The sequence below is a fragment of the Zootoca vivipara genome, chromosome 4 (genome assembly GCF_965207765.1).
Source record: "Zootoca vivipara chromosome 4, rZooViv2.hap1.1, whole genome shotgun sequence".
In the NCBI taxonomy this organism is placed as follows: Eukaryota; Metazoa; Chordata; class Lepidosauria; order Squamata; family Lacertidae; genus Zootoca; species Zootoca vivipara.
The window spans coordinates 47414050-47437511 of record NC_142587.1 but is presented as its reverse complement, the minus strand read 5'-3'; the positions used below and the strand labels follow the sequence as shown (position 1 = coordinate 47437511).

Here is a 23462-nt window from a genome sequence, read left to right as displayed (position 1 = left end):
GGGCAGGAAACACCCAGTGATAAAACAATAGAAATATTTAAAAGAAATCCAATACATATACAGATTGGGAAAGACCTCAACTTAAAAGGTGACTGAAAAGAGTACGGTGCCAAAAAGAGAACAGAGATGGTGCCTGTCTAATAAATAATAATAATAATAATAATAATAATAATAATAATAATAATAAATCAATGGGAGGGAGTTCCAAAGGCTAGGTGCCACAAAACTGAAGGCCCTATTCTTCATCTGTAGAGTGCAGTGATCAATTTGGTATATAAAGGATGAGACAATATTTCAGATATCCTGGACCCAAGCTGAATAGCAATTTATACACCAAAAGCACCACCTTGAACTTAGTCCAGTAGCTAATTGTCAGCCAGTGCAATTGTTTCAACAGTAGGGTGACATGCCGGCAATATCCTGCCCCAGCTCCAGCTTCTGGAACAAGCATCAAGAGCAGCCCCACAAAAAGTGAATCGGAGTAATCCAGCTCAGAGGTTACCAGTGCATGGATGACAGTGGTCAGGCAACCCTAGTTCATAAACAGATGGAGCTGTTTTACCAACCAAAGCTGCTAGAAGGCACTAGCCACTGAGGTCACCTGAGCCTCTAGTGATGAAGATGAATCCAGAAGTACCCCAACTACAAACCTGCTTTTTCAAGTGAGAACAACCCCATCCAAAGCAGGCAATTGATCAATTATCCAAAAACAATTTCTTTGATTTAAACACTACAATTCAATAGATGTGTTATAAGATTTAATAATATTTATTTAATTCTGGGATCTATTGTTAGAATATATTAATTGTTAGAATAGATTTATTTCTGGAAGGTTTTCTATGCTAAGTGAACCAAAATAAAAATGAAAAGGTACAGAGAAAAATGGTAATGGTAATTATAATTATTCTTCTATTGGCAAGGTGTTAAGAGAACTCTGTTCAGTGTTTCCTGCATTGTCTGTTAAGAAAAATTAACAAAATAATGTGTTACCAAAAAACAATAACCTCAAAATAAGTTGTCAGAAATAATTTGTCTTGCAGAGAAATGTCAATGAAATCAGAAAATAAAGACCAACATTTAGTGTTATGAATACAATTTTAATTTTTTTGCCTAAAATATAAAGAATCTTTTATTCCTGAAGTATCTTTGAGGACTTTCCAATTCACCTGGAGCAAGTAACAATTGCTTCCAGGGGAGTAGACAACTTGCAGCTACACCAACCATTCTTCTGCCACACTGCTCTATCTTTTCTGTCTTTCCTCTTTCAGGCCATTTAAAGCTACAGTGGTACCTCGGGTTAAGAATTTAATTCGTTCTGGAGGTCTGTTCTTAACCTGAAACTGTTCTTAACCTGAGGTACCACTTTAGCTAATGGGGCCTCCCGCTGCTGTTGTGCCGTCGCCGCACGATTTCTGTTCTCAACCTGAAGTAAAGTTCTTAACCCAAGGTACTATTTCTGGGTTAGTGGAGTCTATAACCTGAAGCGTCTGTAACCTGAAGCGTCTGTAACCTGAGGTACCACTGTATATACCAGACAGCAAGCGATATAGTAGAGCAGTATTATAATAGTTGCATGCACTCTCCCCAACCCTCTCACCTTCCTGATCTTAAGGAGACAGTAGAATTGCGTGCATAACACTACAGTGACATGGGCGGGAAGAGGATGAGCAGTTTGGGATGCGTATGTCTGGCTTCTGTTTAGTTATTTTTTAAGGCTGAATTAAGCACAGTATTAACCACCTTTCTTTATTCCACTCTGTCAAACAATATGTTATTTTTCTACAACTTCTAGAAATAAATCTGAAATCCTTTTAATCTTCTCAGGCCTTAGAAGTATATACGCAAAGGGGGGGGGGAATGGGGAAAACAAATTATATTCAAGGAAGATGAATAGAGATGCTTAAACAGGTTTAAACTCTATTAAAGGCATTGCCTAACTTAAAGGGGGGGAAGGGGGCATATTTTCTCAAATTCTGCTACCCTACTCAGCTCCCTAAACTTGTAAAATATCTGTTCTAGAAGGTTGGGGAACCCTCCAGAACAGTGTGGAACATTGTAGGGAAGGTTGCAGGGGGGAGAAGGAATTGAAGAACACCCGTAACCTGCTGGACTTCCAGTATGGAAAGCCTCTGCTGGTTCACAACTCATGAGCAGAATGGCAGCAAAGGATTCATTAATCAACAATATATTAATAAGCTCTGTTGTTAAATATTTACTAATATACTGCTATTGAATTAATAATGGCCAAGTTGTTAATTAGCTGCTGTGGAACCATTTCAAATAGGGAGATAACATTTTGGATGATTGCAAGACTAACATTCAAATGGATTTTAAAGATTTTGATAATCACAAGAAACAATAATGAAATAATAAGGATGGGAAGGCTTGGAAAGTAAGGCAATATTGAGCCCAGTAGGGTTGTGTCTATGCTAAGGTCCAATGTGTAGATTACATATTTGCTTCCAATTCTCTTTCCATTTCCAGAAGTCACACCTTATTTTTAAGTAAAACAAAATATAAGATTTAAGTGAGATATTAACTAAGCCTCAGCAATGACTTCTATTAAGTTGCATTCACAGTCAAGCTTTGCAAAAAAAGTTCTTATGTGTCCAGACTAAAACATATATGCTACTAATAAATAAAACCCTTCACTAACATGCTACTGAGGTTATAAATATTAAATATAAAGCTACAAAGCTACTAAATATAAAATGGAACACAGAGCTATATACAAATGTTCTACACAGCTTGTCTCATGTGCAGATGGAGTTCCTGGAAAGCAACAGTATCTTTATTTGATGCACTATTGGGGGCATGGCAGTAAATGAAAAGGGCGTGTAACCAGTCAGAAATGAAATTTCACTGTTGCTAACAAGTTTGCTCAGCAAATTGGGAGTGCTATACTTTTACTGAGCATGATAAAAAGAATGCAAGGATATTAACTGAATATTTTAAATCTAATAAAACATTTTACCAATATTTATACTAGGAATTACCTGGTAAACATTCTATTCAAATATTTAATTTTTCTCATTGATTTTAAACTTGTTGTTTGCTGCCCTGAGCTCCTTAATAATCAATTAGAGGGTGAAAAAATGCAGAATATATCATAAAATGCCTACAAGTGGTAGGCTCATGCTTCCAATAATATACAGTTCTCGTTAATCTCATCTTAATAGAGCACAGCGTGGAAAAAATGCACAGAAATTTAATGGCAAGGATCATTCAATGGAACATCTTTCAAATAAGAATAGGTTTAAAGGGACAGATTAAAAGGCAGAATACAGGTAGCAAAGGGATTCCCAGCAATTAAGACAGATGATGAAATTTAATAGCTTTACAACAAATCTTTACACATAAAATACACATGACTATATAGAATTCAGTAACATGACATTAGGAGTCTTGTTGCACCTGCTGCTCTATGATCTCTTACATTATCGGTCAGTCCTCAATGCTTTTCTTCCTTCTCCTACCCTACTTTATATTTTCTTGTCCATTAGAATGTAAACAAAGGATATTGTAGCACTTTCAAGACTAACAAATTTATCATGGCATAAACTTTCATGAATTAAGAGTCCTGTTTATCAGATGCATTGAACATTATCCTTAGTTGGCAGGAAAAGAAACACATGGGTGCAAATTTTTAACCTCTCTCTACATCCATCAGTATTTATACCTGTCACTCGAGGATAACATTCCTTGAATATGATTAAATAGACGCTAATCCAAGAAAGCTTATGTCATAATAAATGTTAGCCTTTAATCCAACTTCTGGGTTCTGGACCCTCTCATTTCTAAGGCCCAACTGTGCTTATGTAGTAATCTTCTCCGCTCTGTGTTACCTCGGATGGCAGGGAGAATGTATAAAAGAGGAGGGGGAGAGCACATCTGGGAAGTTGGGGGGGTTGCGTATCTGTTAAGAGTCACAGAAACACTTTCCCCTGCCTGCATCTAATAGTTGCAATTATTAAGGGACAGAGTAAAAGAGGACCACATTGCACACAAAAGTTCTGAAGCACTGTGACATCTACTGAGCAGGATCACAAGAGCTAGTTTAGGGTTGACCAGGAACTTATATTTACCAAAGGGAATTTCAAATTTTCCTTTGAATTGAGGCCAACTACCCTTTCACTGGGACGCGAGTGGTGCTGTGTTCTAAACCACTGAGCCTAGGGCTTGCCAATCGGAAGGTCGGCGGTTTGAATCCCCGCGACGGGGTGAGCTCCCGTTGCTCGGTCCCAGTTCCTGCCCACCTAGCAGTTCGAAAGCATGCCAAAGTGCAAGTAGATAAATAGAAACCACTCCAGCGGGAAGGTAAACGGCATTTCTGTGCGCTGCTCTGGTTAGTCAGCTGGCCACATGACCTAGAAGCTGTCTGCGGACAAACATCGGCTCCCTCGGCCAGTAAAGCGAGATGAGCGCAGCAACCCCAGAGTCGTCCGCAACTGGACTTAACGGTCAGGGGTCCCTTTACCTTTATTTACTCTTTCACTACACAACTGTTAGAAGACATATGAAGGCAGAACTGTATTGGGAAGCTTTTAATTTTTAATGTTTTATGATGTTGCCCAGAGTGGCTGGGGCAACCCAGTCAAATGGGTGGGGTACAACTACTACTACTACTACTACTACTACTACTACTAATTTAATACCACCCTGTGAAGATCACAGGGCAGTTTATAATATAAAAAACACAAAAATCATACCATAATAACAAACAAAAACAATACCCCCCGAGAATTCAAAATAGATGGTTTAATTGGCCAGAGGCCAGGGAGAAGAGGAATGTTTTAGCCTAGCACCTAAAGATATGTAATGAAGGTGTCAGGCAAGCCTCCCTGGGGAGAGCAATCTATAAGTAGGGAGCCATTACAGAAAAGACCCGTTCTTGTGTTGCCACCCTCCAAATCTCTCGCAGCGGAGGCACACAAAGAAGGGCCTCAGAGGATGATCACAGGGTCTGGGTAGGTCCATATGGGGAGAAGCAGTCCTTGAGGCATTGCGGTCCTGAGCCATTTAAGGCTTTATAGGTCAAAATAAACACATTGAATTGAGCCTGGAAACTAACTAGCAGCCAGTGCAGTAGGTCCAGGATCAGTGTTACATGCTCAAACCATCTTGGCCCAGTGAGCAACCTGGTTGCCGAATTCTGCACAAGCTGAGAATTCCGAACAATCCTCAGAGGCAGCCCCAGGTATAATGCATTGCAATAATCTAACCCAGGTTACCAGCACAGAAAACATAAGTTAAGACTATCCTTGTCCAGATAGGGGCACAGCTCAGCCACCACCAAAGCTAATGAAAGGTGCTCCATGACACTGAGCCTGTAGTGACAACAATGGATCCAGAAGGACCCCCAAGATGAGTACCAACTCCTTCAAAAGGGACTGTAACCCCATAAAGAGCAGGCAACATCCAATCCATCTGGTCCAGGGCCACACACTTAGTTAGGATTAACTTTAGTTTGTTGGCTCATCCACTGCCTCATATGCAGATGTAAAGGAGGAGCAGAGCTGGGTGCCATCAGCACATTGCTGACAACGTACTACGAAACACTGGATGACCCCACTCAGAGGTTTCATGCAGATGTTAAACAACACAGGGAATAAAACTGAACCCTGAGGAACCCCAAATTGTAGGCTCCATGGGGTCAAATAACACTCTCCAAACATCACCCTCTGCACATATACATCCACCACCCCTAATTTGGACAGCCATTCCAGAAGGGTACCATTGTCAATGGTATCAAAATCTGCTGAGGGGTAGAGGAGAATTAACAGGGACACATTTTCCCTGCCTTTCTCCCAACAGAGGTTATCATACAGAACAACCAAAGCAGTTTCTATGCCAAAAATTGGATATTTGTTTATGCAATTCAATATGCCAGGCAGCAGTATGTCATACATAATTTGTAGCTGTTGTTTCAGGAAAACCAAACTAGAGATTCTTTAGAATAATGAAACTAATTTCATGGCCCTTTGTTTCCTGGCCTCAATCTCTGTAATAGAAATCCTAGGAGTCTCTAGTTAAGGTAAAGGGACCCCTGACCATTAGGTCCAGTCGCGGATGACTCTGGGGTTGCAGCGCTCATCTTGCTTTACTGGCCAAGGGAGCAGGCGTACAGCTTCCGGGTCATGTGGCCAGCATGACTAAGCGACTTCTGGCGAACCAGGGCTCACGGAAATGCCGTTTACCTTCCCACCAGAGCGGTACCTATTTATCTACTTGCACTTTGACGTGCTTCCGAACTGCTAGGTGGGCAGGAGCTGGGACCGAGCAATGGAAGCTCACCCCGTTGTGGGGATTCGAACCGCTGACCTTCTGATCAGCAAGCCCTAGGCTCACAAATACATATTTTCAGTACATACATTTCAAGCTAATTATTGTTCCATATACTGACATAAATTTCATTTAATTCTCCCTCAACCAAGTTATAGCTGAAGCTAACTTTATTCTAAACAACTTTAAAACCATTCATTCTCAAATAAGATCTACAGTCGGTAAAAATAAATTAATTTATAGTTACAGCTGAATACTTCATATTCCTTTAAATAGCAACTTCAACCATTTTTTTTTTTAAAAATCACTTGGAACATAAAATTATATATTTTCTTTTAGAGGAGTTTGATCACTTACCTGCATGCTTTTAGAACCTCTGCAGAACTGGGATATATAGATACCGACATTGATGGTATGATCTGGGGATTAGTCTTGTGAACAATAAGAGGAGGGTTGGTTTTTATGGGGCTCTGGGAGTCCTCCAACGCCTCTCCGTTAACTGCATGTCCACTATGAGGGCTGTTAAGGCTGGTAACACTGTTTGTGGTAGTCTGTTCAGTAGATTTTGGAGAAGGTGTTGCTGTGGAAATGGCTGAAGATGGTGAGGAGGCAACAGAATTCTCAGTCTTTGTATGAACAGGTGGATGAATGTTATTGATTTTGTCACAGGTTCCAGTACCCACATTGTTATTGGCTTTTCCCATCAACAAGGCAGAGAGCTGAGGATTGTCTGAACTAAGTAAACCTGGTGACTTAGAATCTCCATGGCTAGGGCTAGAAACAGCATCTGCCGTCACCTGATGGACATGATTAGGAAGTCCTTCTACACTGGCAGTGCTGTTAGGTGTCTCTCCAGAATGCCTGTTTGTGTCAGGCACTGCTGATGTGTTTCCTGAAGGCTTGCTCTCTTTGGTTAAGGTAATGCCTTGTTGTCCACCTGAGGTAGCAGTGTGAGAGGGGAGGTGATTGAGAGCAGCCCCCTGTGTTACTGAATTGCTAGGCATGGTAGGATGTCCATTCTGATTTTGAATACCAGTGCCAGCTGCCTGGAGATGCTGGGAAGGCCCAGTGGAAGAAAGAGGTCGTTCACTATTAGGACCTGCCAAATGTGAACTCTGACCTTTGTGAAGCCCCTAAAGAAAAGAAAAATAGTTTAGTATTTAAATATCTCTATCTATTGTATATCTATAACAACAACCTTGAACATTCCTGGTTGTATGTAAGCTTGATACTTGCACAGAAACACTGCATGACAGAAATCAAATGTAATTTGCACATTTTTCATTAGTTTTAAACACAAATTAAGTAAATGGAAAAATGTTGTGTGCTCACAAAAGCAATCTTGAAATTAAAATGTCAGTGGGAAGAAGCTGCCTTCACATCCCCAACCTCCCCAAAGGGAGCCGAGGCAGCACTACAGAACTAACTGTTGAACGTGAAGCTCATTTTGAGAAGGGATAAGGACAGACAGCCACGTGCAAAGATCCCAGAACACTACATGGCATTAACTATTAACTAGCTGAATGTACACTAGAAACTCAACTGTTTGCCTTGAAGGCAATTCTTATGTGCCATAGGCCATAGAGCAAGTGGCTATTTGCAAAATACATTAAATGATTAACAATACATAGCAAAGCAAATACCTTTAAGTCCCATCTATAAAACAAGTGGATTGCAAATATTGTAATGTCTTATCTTCCTCTTAGTTAGTAAAACCCAAGAGCTTAAAAACTATGGATATTATAACCACCAGGCCTTAGCAAGACATTTTTGCCCCTTAGACTCAAGATCTGACATACTGTATATTCCTGCGTATAAGACTACTTTTTAACCCAGGAAAATCTTCTCAAAAGTCGGGGGTCGTCTTATACGCCGGGTCGTATTTCTTATACGGTGAGTATATCCCAAACTCTATATTTTAACTGGGAAAGTTGGGGGTAGTCTTATACGCCCAGTCATCTTATACGCTGGAATATATGGTAGTTTTACAACTTTACTTAAACAAGAATAATAGAGAGAACAACCCATGTGCCCTGAAATCTCTATATGGCCTAAAAACATCCTAGAAAACAGCCCTTTCCATCCAGTTATGAAAAAAGCATTTAATTGTCAGAAATTTATAAATATGAGGCAACCTAGCTATGAAGACAATATCTGGATTCATTCCAGTCCCTGTGAACTGGGGCTATATGCACATGTAAACAGCTTTGCTATCAAGAAATTAACATTAAGGCAATAATACACCCAACTAAGGAGTCCCAAAATGAAGAGATGCACCTGTAAAAAAGCTGCATGGTTCTTTTATAACACAGAAGCAGTGTTCTTCAACCTATTACCATCCAGGTGTTTTTGACTATAACTTTCCATCAGTTGCAAGCAGTGTGACCTGTGGCTTGATAAGCATTCTAGATTTTCTAATGTGCAAATAACTGTTTAATTATTTATTAAAAATTTGTCTATTTAAATATTAAAAGTTTAATTATTACAAACTTTGCAAATCAAGCTACTTTCATATTCAACCAGTACATAACCCTCTTTTCATACTTCCTCCCCTGATCTGTATCCTCTTCTCTCAAGCCCCCTCCACCTACTGAAATTATCTCTATGCAATGTATATTTCTTTTTTCTTTTTTGCATATTTCTTTTTTCTTTTTTGCCAAATAAATTTGTCTTAATTTTCCTATATTTCCCCAATAATAGCCCAATTATAACAGTATCAATTAATTCTCAATTAATACAATTATTCAAAACCAATTATTTTAACTTTAGTTAGTGGCTCCCCGCATGGTTAAAGTTTAGCCCTTCCATTTCCTACTGCTTTTTGGAAATGAGTCACTACCCCCCCTCCCCGGTTGTGTATTTGAGAGCCACTGGAGCAGGGAGCCTTTTGGTCTCAAGAGCTGCATGCAGAGTAGGCAGTGGGTTGTACTTTAAGAGTTCTAAATTAAAAGAGCTTGTCTGCTTCTACTGTCATTCAGATCCAAGAGTTTGAACTGTTAAACTGCTGCAGGCAATATTCTTTCATATCATCTTAGCAAGGACTGCCTTGCATTGCCCAGGAATTCAAAGAAACACCAACCCACCCCACAAAAAATTGTGATTTTTAAATGGATAATGTAATTTGTGGTTTGGGGCTATGTCACATACACTGGCACATAGCTCATTGCATCCAACAGCATACAAACATAGGCAAAACCTCCACCTTGGGAAACTTTGTTACATGCAAAACTGGGTCACATTTCAGTCTGCCATCTTCATTCAAAATGGCATCAGGCGTCCAAATATAAACAAGGACCACTGCCTCCACCTCAGAAACCGTCATGCTGAGTTGAGCGACAATATCCCAGGATGCATCAAAATTGGCACACTTGCAACCTTTCACACCAAATACCTCCACAGTCCTTAAAATATTTAGAGGCATCCACATCAGCATACTTTGGACCCATTGCACCCCAAACTGGCTGAAGTGACAGCCAACTCACATTTCAAACCCCATCTTGTTTCAAAATGGTTCTAAGCATTGAAACATAGACAAAGTCCACCACCTCTCCCCTCAGGAATGCTCATGCCAAGTTGGGTGACAGTATCTTCAGAGGTATCCAAATTGGTGCAGGCTGGAACTGTTATTCCAAATTGGGTTGCAATATCTTCAAAGATGTTTATGTGAGCACAACCTGGATCCATCATGTGATGCTATCTTTGGAGGCATTACAATTGGTGCAGTTTGGACCTGTCACACCAAATATTGGGTGAAGTCATACTTCAGGCCACCAGCTTGATTCAAAATGGAGCCCAGCATCCCAACATCAACAAAAACTGCTGCCCCCAGCTCAGGAACCCTTCTGCAGAGTTTGGCAATGAGATCTTCAAAGACGTCCAAATGCATAAAGAACAAATGGATAAACCATTTTACAAAATATGTAATAGATTGTACGTATGATATTTTGCGGTGGGTTTTTAAAGCCTAATTGCTGAGGGTGTAGCTGTTGATCTTCTTGTCTTCATTTAGCAGCTCTTCAGAGTTTATGCCAAACAGCCACAAACTGAGTCTATTGTAAGAAACGCTAAAATTGGCAGAAACTCTTTTAACAGTGACATAAAATCACCAACACCAGAAACAAATGGACTTTGAGAGATGGAGACTAAACACCACCTTTAGTTCAAAGCTCTACTGCCTTTTTACATTATTCTATGACTTCTGGTGTTCACTTCTTTGCTATCCCACAGTGTCTAGCCTCTTGGAGAACTGCGAAATTTAAGAGGCAAACACCCCATGTAGTATAATAGAAAGGCAACTAAAGTGGCTTAAAAATCAAACTTAAAATCAAATTTTGTAAAGCACCCAGCAAAAGAGTTAATCACATTCATGTAAGGAATAATGGTAAATGGCTGAATTTTGTAAAGCACCCAGCAAAAGAGTTAATCACATTCATGTAAGGAATAATGGTAATCAGGCAAAAGCAGGGCGGGAACAGTGCTACACAAGAAAGCTCCCTCCGTCACGTCAAAGTCTAGCCTGCAAAACCACAGCAGGAAGTGGTCTCCATTTTCAGTGGGGTTTGTCTTAATTGCCTTTAAGCATTCCACACATACACACAAACACACACACCAATTGCATCCATTTCTACTCCAGGTGAGAAGCAACAGTGAAAATGAACATTTCCACTCTTGAGGGTATTGCTGCTGTGCTTCTTGCTTCCAGAGAACAAGTAGAATGGACCATGAAAGCTGGAATGGGATCTGTGCTGTACTCTGGGAGAAGGGCTAGTTAAAGGATGAATGTTGCATATCTTCCATGGGCCACGTCTGGCTGAGAGATTTCAAAAGAGCACCAACTCTTTATTTCAGCTGTGTTGTTTCATGTGCCTGCTTCCACCCATGTCTCAGATGACTGTCACAGATAGGTCTTTTGGTCAGCTTTCTTTCCTGGCATGGCCGCTTCAGTGTAATTCTTTCTCTGCAGCTTCTGGTTCTTCCTTTTTCTACTCTGGCCTCGTCAAGAGAAAATCCAAAACCTCAGGGACAGTTGGATCCTTCCAGGGTCACTAGTGGTTTGTGGGAGGCTCTCACTGAAGAGGGTTGAGAGCTATCATGGTATGGTTTATTCTGAATGTGTGGTATGAACCCAGTGCTGAACGTGGGTGCCAATTAAAAATGATGATCATCCTTCAGTTAAGTTGTTTAATGAGAACATATAAGAATAGGCAATGTCAATTTCAGAGGAAATTCTCAAGGTGTTCCAAAGTATTTCTAGATTTTTGTCCTGGTCACTTAAAAAAAAAACCATAGCTCCAAAATACAAAGAAATCAACAATAGTATACCTATACATTATGTAGCTGAACAGTGTTGAATACTAAAACAATTTTTCAACCATTTACTCTTTGCACCACTTTTTATAGCGCTTAGAATTTAATTGTTGTGCTAGTACCAGAAAAGCAGACACGCATGGCCACGCAAGTAGCCTCTGTGATTAACCGCTACTCTAGTGGTGAATTCAACACTACATTAAGGCCAAACATTTTAAAAAGCAAGAAACAAAGACAGCTGATAAAGATTAATTGTGAAACTAAAAACATATGACTATCCAGTACAAGTTATTACATGGCTAGAAAATACTGAAGCCTGGCTTTCCGATTTCAGAAAAACAACAGTGATAGTGCCAAGTATTTAACTAAGTACTTATGCTTTGCATTAATTGCTGCTTCTTTTTTTAGAATTAGCATGTAATATTATTTCATGATTTTCCTGACAAAAATATTTATTACCAGTTCCTTATTGCCTTGGAAAACAAATCAGGATTAAAACAGATGCTATTTTACCAAAGCAATTAGTAGACCATATTATTTTTAAAACTTGCAATTTTATACATCAAGCATCTGTACAAAAATGAAATGACAATGAAACTTTTATAAAATAATTACACTCTATTCCATCAATTCCCTTAATATATATAAAAGAAATAGCTTTCCATTATAATGTGCAGAGTTTGAATGTTTTCTGATCTTTCTGACCACAGAATGTGATAAAAACCCTGCAAAAATATATATTCCTGTACTAACATTCTGCTATACAACATAAAAAATATAGTGCATACCTGAGTGGAGTTAGATAGTTGTTTTTTCCACGGCTCCTCTGCGCTGCTGGTCAGGTTTGTGCGGTTATGAGGTAGAGAGAGTGCGTTTCGCTGCAGGTAAGGCACATTTCCATTACTTCCACTTCCTGTTATATGATTATTGCCTATCAAAATAGTGTCTGTACTACCCAGCGTTCTTGCTGTGCTGCAGGGAACTGAGCCTGCTGGAAAGGGTCCATTTGCCATAGGCTGCCCAGGGCAGGTTGGACGGATTCCATGCTGCGTGATGTTAGGCACTCTGGTTAGAGCAACCTGAGGCTGCTGACCAGAGACAGAGTTTGTAGGCAAAGACGAGTCAGCTGTTGGCCCATTAGCAATTCCAGTAGATCGTACCTGTGCAACTCCCGTCTGCCTCATCTAATAAAAAGCAAGTAAAATATAAAGAATGTTAGCAGAATAACTTACAGAATCATGTATTTCATGAGGGTCCCCCCCCCTTAAATAGATATGACACACTGGAACCATGATACCCAAGTAAATGCTCTTAGTGGATGTAAGATTTTCTTCTGATTCCTGTGAATCTGTCACAAATGGCGCTTCATACATTAGAAGCAGATAGACTTATTAATAATGCCATGTTTCTGTTTTTTCTCTGAAATAGCACAAACATTAAGGGTTAAAAGGTCAGAAGGCCATTTGTGAGTCTTTTGTAAGCAAAAGATGCAATTTGCTTATATGTGTGCTATTCATAAGTCATCTATGCACTTGTAACACAAGGAACGTGGAAACCTTGCTTAAGTTACATTACACACACACACGTTGTACTCAGGTGCAAAACAATCTTATATTCATAAGTATTTGTGAACATTTGATGCTTCTTTTTCCAAGGCACCGGGGGGGGGGGGGGAATCCTTCCTGCCAAGTAGTATAGAAAAGTAGTCAACATGCAGAGTTGGCATTAAAACTAGAAACACAAAATATATAATAAAAACCAATTCACATGTCTAAAACAATTAAAAACATGATCAATTATTATTGCTTATTTTTGCTAGGGATTTTTTATTAACAGTGCCATCGGTCAGTACAAAACTCAAATAAACTAAATCAGTTTTGCCCAAAAGCTTTCTGAAAAAGCACAGCATCAGGACCTGGCAGACCTCTCAGAAGAGGGCATTCCACAAAACTGGCAGCTTCACCAAGAAAGATCTGCTCCTAGTAGACATCAACGAAACTTCGTTCAGCACTGGCAGCTGGAGCAATGTCCCCAATGCCAGAGTATATATGATGAAGCACATATGAAATAAGGTGGCCCTTAAAGATACCAGGTGACAACAATTTAGGGCTTTAAATATCAAAACCAGCTCCTAATATTGAGCCCAGAAACATATGGATCTCACCCATACTCTACAAGTGGAGAAAAGGGGGAGAGAAGTGACAGCATGTAATAAAGGAGCATAATAATGTATGCTGCCTTTCTGGTCCTTTCCCTTCCAACAGAAGGAGTCTGGAGAAATCTGAGGTAGTACATGCATCATCGTGTAATAAATATGACTTCAGAAGGGAACAGTTTCTCAAAATGATTGTTCCAGTCTGTTGGTAGGAGCTGCAAATGAAATAGTTCTTCTCTCTCAGCATTTCTACTTAGAAATCATATTGCATCATATGGTGAAGGAAGTCCCTGGCCTCCAATCCAAGAAAAATTGAAGATTATGTTGTTTTTATAAAATTCTTGATCAGATCTAAGGACTGAGTTCATACATTACACTAGTCACATGGGTTAAATTTCATTGTCTGAATGCATACTACTATATCATTCATTGTGTGGTGAGTTATTGCAGAACACTAACTAATTGCATATTCATCTTAGCTGGGAAGCAAGATGTTTAACACTAGTTAGACACCTTCTATCACTTAGTGGTTAGCATGTCTTCAACATACACATTTTAGTAAAAAGAATGTCAAAAGTTCTCACTGAATTCACAGAGCTCTTGAGGCATGACTATGGTTTGCATCCAACACTTGCCTATGTGCATGTCAACGTACAGACTTCCACTAATGCAAGAGACCATCTTTTCCTCTCCCCCGCAGCCTCCAACACACACTCCAGTGTTGGGGAAATCCCCTGAAACAGATTTGGGGGGGGGGTGCTGAGGGCTGCAGGGGAAAATAAAGGAAGGGAAAATTCTTGTTGTGCAAGGAGAAGTCAACTCCTTCAAGACTGGATTCCACCCTATGACTTCTTCAGCTTGTTGGCAATTGTTTGGAAAAGATAATTAGACAGGATATGTACAAAACAGAAACAAACGTTTTTTGTTGGCACCTGCTGGTGTTGCTGCATCATGACACACTGACTCTCCAGCTGTTCCAGCAGAAGTTTCTGTGCTGGATTTAAATTATTTCTATTTGCACGCAGCTGGTCCAAGTGCTAGAAAATAAATTTAAAAAAATTACTTAGGCCCCCTGCATAAGTTTAGATTTGTTTATCAATTCACGTGACAAAATATATCTTCTGTTTATCATTATATGCATCCCATTCAGTCCATCGATTCCTTTCCTTGAAACAAGTTGTACTAAAAATTAACAGATACACAACCTACTCAAATTAAGTAAAGAAGATATGAAGATAAGAAACCCATGACTCCAATTCCCATCATCTCTGACCAATAAATTTGAATGCAAGCACAGTGACAACTGTTGAGGGCACTCATTTATTTCCTAAATTTCTTCAGCAATTCTCTCTAAAATTTCACTTCCTTTGGGAGAGAAACAATTTTGTTGTTGGGGATGGGAAGCAATAACTACAATCCAGCTGTCAATGGCCTAGGCTCTGAATCAGAATAAGGAAGAGAAATGCATGAAGTTGTGTTATTAAACAAAGCAAGTGTATTTGTCCAACAACATCCAGAGCAGGGATTGCCAACTTGACACCCTTGAAGGCTTTCCTTGGGGCCCCTGGGCATGTGACCCTCCTGTATAGTTATAGATTTGGGAGGGAGGTGAATAAGCAGGCATTTTCTTTTCACATTAGAGCAGGCACGTCCAACAGGTAGATTGTGATCTACTGGTAGATCACTGGACGTCTGCGGTAGATCACTGGTAGATCATTGGCTCCACCCAAAGAAGCTGAACAACTGTGGCTCCCCTTAAAAAAAAGCTCAACACTTCACCTCCTCCCTGAAAAAAACTCAACAACTTTGGCCTGAACCCCAAAAAGTGGGTAGATCACTGCCAGTTTTTAACTCCATGAGTAGATCGCAGTCTCTTGGGAGTTGGCCACCCCTGCATTAGAGGGCTTTTCTGAATGGGGTGGTGATGGTTGCTCAAGTATGCACTGTTTGTATGTGTGATTGAGAGAGATGCACTGCAGCAGAGAGAGAGATGATGTATTTGTGGTTATGCATAAGTGAAGTGTGTGTTTATGAATGAGAAAGATGCTGGTTTCACCTATCATCTGTAGGTGTGAGTGTATGCAAGAAAGTGAGTGTGGTGTGGCTACCTTGTATATTCTTCTTGATACTGGGGGGCGTTCGCTATTATAAGAAAGCAACAGCATCATTTTGTATGTGTGTACATCATTATTGTGAGTTTGTCACAATCAAGACATAGCTTTCCACATGAAGATAGTGGGGGTTGGGAAGCAGTAATAACTGCACTCTCTAAAATTTTGTAACTGGCGCCTTTTTAAATTCAAAATGTGCCTTCTGGTCCAAAAAGGCTGCCAACCCCTGATCTAGAGAGTGCCATGTGCTGCTCATGATTTATACAGTGCTTTAGAGTGCTCAGGGAAAGATAAAAATAGGAAAAGTCATTTACATAAAACTGCAAATATTTTAGATAAAAATTATGAATTAAAAGGAAATAATGAAAGCTTGGAGGTATGTCAGAAGATGAGAAAAATATTATCAATTTGTGCTGCATGGACATACGTACTTTATGAATAATTACAATAGGCTTTCTGTAAATTTACCTGTAATTTCTGTGGTGTCAAGCACCAAGAATGTACTTGTTGTTGTACTGGAGGATGTGACATTGTATGGCCACTGCTCCAAGCATCTAAAGTGTTCTAAGGAAAACATTAACATTTAAAATGTGAATATAACAGTGAAAGAATTTATTAAAAGCTGTCCACTACAAGTTAAGAATATTTCCTTTAAAAATATTGCTATATATAATTCAGTATTAGTTAATATAATCACCATGGAATAAAAAGTAAAATATAATCAACTGTGATGAAGAATAAAACCAAATGGTGGACTTAGAAGTTTATAAAAATTCATCTTAGTTCTTACAGTATTATTAATGTGATGATTAAGCATTCTAAATATAAGCAAAGGTGGTAGACAAAATGGTATGATCCCCCCCTAACTTTTAGTATGCTATTGTTATAGCTGCTGCGATGTTCAATTATTCCTAGTGCAATGTCATCATTGTGAACATTGCTATTCTGATTGTCATTTAAAAGAGTTATCTGAACAACAGACTCATACTCCTGGATGCCAGATTCTTGTAACTGAGCGGGGCTTTTTATGAGAATATATACCTTTGTTGGACTAGATGTTCTTTTCCTCTTGGCTGGACTGGACAGGTCATCTACATGGCTAGAAGGAATCATGTGTAGTGGCAATTGCTGTGAAATAGGTGTTTGACTGAGGCCTAGTACAGGTTCAGTATTTTGATGAGGTTTACAAGCCTAGGAATCAAAGGAGGAAGAAAAAATATATGGTTCTATACATTTTTAAATGTTCCTTAAGCTACATATCTTTTGCCAGCTGCACATTTTAATAAGGGCTGTGTGACTATGCTGATCTCATTTATTGAAAACCAATTTCCATAGCATCAAAGGAGCAATGTGTACCTTTCATGGGGGGTGTTTTTAAAACAAAAGTCTGCTGCAATTTCTATGTGGGATGAAATCTTTCTGATAATCATGAAAATCCACAAAGGTTCTAAATTGGTTCCCCCATATTTCCTCCAAATCACAGGGAGTCTATTCTTAATCTCCCTTTGCTAATTAGTCTTGTTACCACTGAAAACTAGCCCTGTGCTACAGCAACATACGCTTGACTACTACAGATTGATTGAAAAGAACCCTTAAAAAGCTGGGCACCTGCAGAACATAACCCAACTTCTCACCTGCTGTGCTGTGTTCATGGCACCCTGCCTGGAGGTAAGCTCTGCGGGGATTGGTAGGCTCCATGCCTCCTCAATACTAGGAAGTAATTTAGTTTTATTCTGTAGACTACCTTGTGGTAGGTTACACAACTGAGCCTAGGAAAAATTATGTAAAAAGTAAATTTAACACACGCCTAATTTAGTAAGATCAAGTCCATGAAATCTTCCTAAATTCCGTATTCTACTGTGTCTTAGAAAGAATACATTTTAGTTCTGGGGTTTCAGAGAAGTGCTAAGGATAAAGAGGGTAACCAGAATATAAACCTTTGTGAGAATCAGAACAAAGTTGAGCTCTGATTTCAGAGGTCTCATTAGCGCTTTGGTTCTGAAACTGCAAACAAGAGCAAAGGATAGTGTGTGTATTCTCACTAAATGCTATGATAACTTAAAATGTAGACAACACAAAATATGCATAAATTATATCAAGGTAGAAAAAAATACTTGAGACCCACTTAAAATGAGAAATTAAATGAAACTGCAAGCTATGATATGTTTAGAATGTATATGGAAACAGATCACACAATTCACAAAACAATCACATATTACATTGTGTCCTTAGTTTATTTCATTCCTTCTCCCTACCCAGGTCAGTTAAATGTGCCCCTATTCTTAGACCCAAGTTTTTACCTGTAAATACTTTATCCGTGCTGCAAGTGCAGAGGTATTACTACAATTTTTGCTTCTGGTTGCATTTAAGTAGCATTTAATGGCATCCTGAGACTGGTTGCAGGACTCATAGAGGGTGCCAAGGTCCATCCAGGCTGCAGCATGACCATGGTCCAGCTGTACAGCACAGATATAGGCCTGTAATGCATCCATAGGCTGATTCTGCTGCTGGTACAGCACACTATATAGAAAGATGATTAAAATTTTAGATGACAAATATCACACTCAGCCCTTCGGTGTGTCTCAGTATACTAACTAAGCACTTCTAGATAATAATAAGAAATAAAAGACAGGTACGTGTTTAACATCTGGAAAGTCCAATAATACAGCTTTCTAAATTGTAAATTTTTGGAAAATCCAGAAATTGTCCTAGAACCATCTTCCTGAACACAATAGCTGCAAAACCTCAATTTGCTACAATGGAATGTGTGGAAGCCACTCAAACAAATTTATTTTAGTCAATTACATCTAAAAATAAGTTTTAGTGCTAGCTTTTAAGAGAATACATACTACACATTATATCTAGCAATAAGGAAAAATCAATAATTTTGTATTATAGTTAAAATATCACTGGGGGTTTAAAGTTGTATTGCTCAAACACATTACAGTACTTTATTATAAAGGGGAAATGTAGTCTCTTACCCTATAGAACACCATGTGTCTGCACTTGCTTCTGATTTATCAATAGACTGCCTATAAGATATAAAGGCATCCTGAACTTTCCCAATACTTGAATAGCACCTGCGGGGAAAGAAAATGTGTATTTATCAATCTGCACATCTGAGCACAATTTGGCAAAGGTTTGCCTTTAATATCAGTGGTTAACCTACATATTACAAAAACCTGCTATCTCAGTATGTATACACTACACTTCATATATTTAAATTTGTTCTCTAAATAGAAATTTAGCAAGTAAGTAAGTAAGTAAGTAAGTAAGTAAGTAAATAAGTAAAGTCAGGTATTTTTGTTTGTTTGTTACTATGTTATGTATTTTTGTATATTGTAAACCATCCTGTGATCCTTGCATAAATAATAAAATAACAAATAAACTACGTTTACAGTTTCATCTGTGGTATGTTGTAGTCTGAAAACACTTGGATATATGGATCCCTGCCTTCAAATAAACAGCCTATTGGACCAGAGTCATTTTTAATATTAAACAAAAGAAAATGGCATGAAAATGCCAAAGATTGATAAATTCTAGAATATTTACTAAAGTAAAATAGACTTTGCAACAATAGTTTATTTTTATCCAACAGTGCTCTTTCCAATGTAAGCACCTCAGTTTTTCCAACAATAGTACCTATACAAAATTGGGATGCGGGTGGCGCTGTGGATTAAACCACAGAGCCTAGGGCTTGCTGATCAGAAGGTCAGCGTTTTGAATCCCTGTGACGGGGTGAGCTCCCGTTGTTCGGTCCCAGCTCCTGCCAACCTAGCAATTCGAAAGCATGTCAAAGTATAAGTAGATAAATAGGTACCACTCCGGCGGGAAGGTAAGCGGTGTTTCCACGCACTGCTCTGGTTCGCCAGAAGCGGCTTAGTCATGCTGGCCACATAACCCGGAAGCAGTATGCCGGCTCCCTTGGTCAGTAAAGCGAGATGAGCACCGCAACCCCAGAGTCATCCGCGACTGGACCTACTGGTCAGGGGTCCCTTTACCTTTTTACCTATACAAAATTACCGTAGCTATTCTGATTTATTTTTCAGTTGCTGAGGAAGATAATGTAAAAATACTATCTTTAAGTATCAGGTAAGGTAAAGGACCCCTGGACCGTTAAGCATGTATGCTGGTATGCTTTCCAACTGCTAGATTGGCAGGAGCTGGAACAGAGCAATGGGAGCTCACCCTGTTGCGTGGACTCAAACTGCCAACCTTCTGATCGGCAAGCCCAAGAGGCTCAGTGGTTTAGAGCACAGCACCACGCGCTCCCTTCTTCAAGTATTAACACCATACAACACAGGAAGAAGCAGGCATTATACAAAATAGGAAGGTGTGGTAAGGCTAGAACAGGACTGTCAAACCAACACAGCTCACTAACCACACACTGTGGCCTCAGCCCAGTATATCTGAAGGAGCGTACAGCTCTGAGGGCCTTCTGGCAGTTCCCTCACTGCAAGAAGCGAAGTTACAGGAAACCAGGCAGAAGGCCTTCTCAGTAGTGGCACCCGCCCTGTGGAACACCCTCCCATCAGATGTCAAGGAAATAAACAACTGTCTGACTTTTAGAAGACATCTGAAGTTTAGGGAAGTTTTTAATGTTTGATATTTTATTGTATTTTTAATATTTTGCTGGAAGCCACCCAGAGTGGCTGGGGAAACGCAGTCAGATGGGCAGGGTATAAATGATGACGATGATGACGATGCAAGGTGCTTTGACACCCCGTTTTCTGCATTCTCAAACAGGGAGCAAAAACAGTCTTATCAAGCTGGGAATTGTGTTACCTAGCGTGAATGTTGAGCTATGTATGGCTTGGTATCTTCACAGTTGTAAAGGACTGGGCTAGACCATAAAGAGGATACTAACAACATCACTTTGGGTAGATTACAAAGAACACAAATGTCCCAATCTCCAAATAATGATCTAAATAATGGTTTTGCTGAAGTTATTTTGCTATACTTATAATGAACAATGTCATACATGCTACAAATGCTAAATTATCATAGCAATTACACATTTTTCCACAAAATAATTAACCTCAGATAAAGTACTAGCTCTGTGGTTTTCATACTAAGATGAAATCAGACATTTGTTCTTTCAGTGTATGAATGTGTTAATATTGCAGACTTTCAAAATGTACTTAAATGGTATACCACACGTTTTTACCTTCCAAGGAAATACCAGGACTGTCCAGAATTGGGATCTGCCTCTAGAGACTTCTGGAGACACTGAATAGCATAGTTTTCCTTGGTGGCTTTATCTCCTAACTGATCCACTGTGTGATGCATCCACCCTAAAATAAAGAATATATACATATACATGGCTATTTGTATTTCAGTAGGGATGTTATTGCTACTTACTGGCCTGATTCAGACATCATCTCATGTTGTCCATACAAGAAGCTGTGGTTGATTTTTTTATTTATTTTAAACAATTTATACCACTTAATTACAATCATCTCCAAGAGGAAAATCAATACAATGAAATTAAAAATTATTTATGGCTATAAAATCAGAATTCAATTAAAAGCTTGCAGGAAGAAAGAGAAGTATTCAGTAAGCACCAAATATTCAGCAGAAAGGGGCCTCTCTAACCTTAACTGTTAACTATAGATTGAAACAAGCCACTGTTTTGAACAAATCAGTCACAGTAATATTGACCCTAGTTTGCTGGTTCAGAAGACACAAATTGTGGTTGAACAAGTAAGCAAAATCTTCCAAACTATTCCTAGCAACTATACCAGAGAACAAGGTGAGGGGGAACATCAAAGCTTAAGGCTCAGTGTGGCTCACTTTAGTCGTGCTAAGCTATGGTTTAGCACAAGGATTGGAAACATGCAACCTTCCAAATGTTGTTGCATTCCAACTCCCACCAGCCCCAGAAAGAATACCCAGTGGTCAGGGATGATGGGAACTATAGTTCAAAAACATCTGAAAGGCTGCAGGTTCCCCAATTTTGGTTGAGCATGACTTGCTAATGCAGTCATTGAGTGCCTATTGCATGGTTTTTAGAATTTATAAATCACATAGAATAACTTTTGTATTTGGAATTTCCCTGTAAACAGAGCAAACAAAAAACCCCACAGGTGCACAACCTATTCTTGAAGTTAAGCCACTATACACATCTAATCAGGAGAGAGAGAAAACATGTACTTGCTCACAGCTCAACACACAATATTGTAACAGAACACTCTTGCAAAGACTTATATTGAATCAACCAAGCCAAGAGTCCATTCAGCCCTATAATCTGCCTCTTAACCATGGTTATGAATTTAAAATTTGAGTATTAGGAACACTAGGAATAATAGGCTTCAATGGCTGGTGGCTCCTCCTCCTGATGTCACTACTGGTGGGAAGCTGCTTTGACTCTCCTTCCCTTTTGTGACAAGAGGAGGAGGAGGAGCCAGCCAGCCACTGGAACCGGGACTCACTTGGCTCTGCACGTTCTGAATATTGGAGGGCACTACCCCCATACCAAAAATGTTTGAGGGCCCAAAAGGGCTCAGGCCCCAGGAGTTGTCAGCCCTGTGGCTAGCACTGAAAAGCAGTACAGCTAGAAAATTTAAGCAAGCAATTATATATTTCCAAGCAGAACTTGCTACGGTCCAGTTCTACCTCCTACTTAGTGAAGTACTTGCAGTCAAAGTATAACCTCTGCTGAGTGTAGCAGCTTTTTGTATAATGGTCAGGTACAATATTCCCATAGAAGAGATAACAAACTGGGCAAACTGAAGCACTTTTGGCCTTTGTTAAGGCTGTCAGGTAAGGAAAGGAATGTTTGTGTACATAATATCTGACAAATGGCTCTGAATTTGACCTATAGCCCACCAGACATATACAGCATTTTATAGCAGGTCCCATTTGTTTTAATCTGTTAGCATCTGAACTAAAAAGGAACTCCTATATTTAATTCTAGGCAACTAGCAACTAGAGGTAAACAGTAGCTAAAGGTAACTAAAGATTATCAATACTTAATGAAGGAAATATGAAGTATCTCAAATATTAACACACAAACAAACAGCAATTACAGCAGTGTCAAAATACATCCAACCTACTTTAAAAGCAGCAAGGCCTGCATAAGACCTGGACTCATTAAATCAATCCATTTCAACGGAGAAGTTAATTTTCATTATTAGTCTCTGTAAAAGTATAAACTCTTATAGAAGAAAATCTTTTTTATTATGTTACAGACTAAACTAGCATATGAAACAAAATTTTGAAAATACATGTTAAGGTTACTTTAGGAAACTTAAAGATTCATCCTGTATCATCTGTTGCAACTGGAGTCATATCTGAACTGCACCTCTGAGCTTAAGGACTCAGTAACAAAGTTCCATGCCACCCTATAGCCAGCAAATAGCTGTAGAAAATCATGTACAATAATTCCTTTTCCCTCACGTACCCAACTTCTTTTACATACCTAACTGTTGTAACACAGTTGCTTTCACTTGTGCAGGGAGATTTTCGGTCTGCAAAAGTTGTTCATATTCCTTCTTTGCCAAGTGATATTTTCTCTAAAAAGGAGCAAAGCATATTTATAAATGCTGGAATTTTTTACTGATAATCTGGATTGGTATTATAGTCAAAAACAAGAACATAAGTGAATT

The 23462-nt window shown here is 39.2% G+C and overlaps 1 protein-coding gene across 6 annotated transcripts in view; it reads right to left on the bottom strand.

Annotated features, from left to right (window-relative positions):
* The window catches only part of KDM6A (lysine demethylase 6A), a 104997-nt gene that overhangs the window by 25750 nt on the left and 55785 nt on the right, over window positions 1–23462 (bottom strand). For 2 of the 6 annotated variants that reach the window (XM_035114894.3, XM_088667819.1), the window contains 10 exons: window positions 23276–23369; window positions 21023–21149; window positions 18837–18935; window positions 18156–18375; window positions 17490–17624; window positions 16897–17046; window positions 16324–16419; window positions 14662–14781; window positions 12378–12773; window positions 6640–7415 (listed from right to left, as the gene is read on the bottom strand). In XM_035114894.3, the coding sequence (XP_034970785.3) occupies window positions 6640–7415; window positions 12378–12773; window positions 14662–14781; window positions 16324–16419; window positions 16897–17046; window positions 17490–17624; window positions 18156–18375; window positions 18837–18935; window positions 21023–21149; window positions 23276–23369 (2213 nt within the window). The remainder of the gene's footprint in view (window positions 1–6639; window positions 7416–12377; window positions 12774–14661; window positions 14782–16323; window positions 16420–16896; window positions 17047–17489; window positions 17625–18155; window positions 18376–18836; window positions 18936–21022; window positions 21150–23275; window positions 23370–23462) is intronic. The other 4 variants (XM_035114900.3, XM_035114895.3, XM_035114896.3 and 1 more) reach the window with 3 other exon arrangements.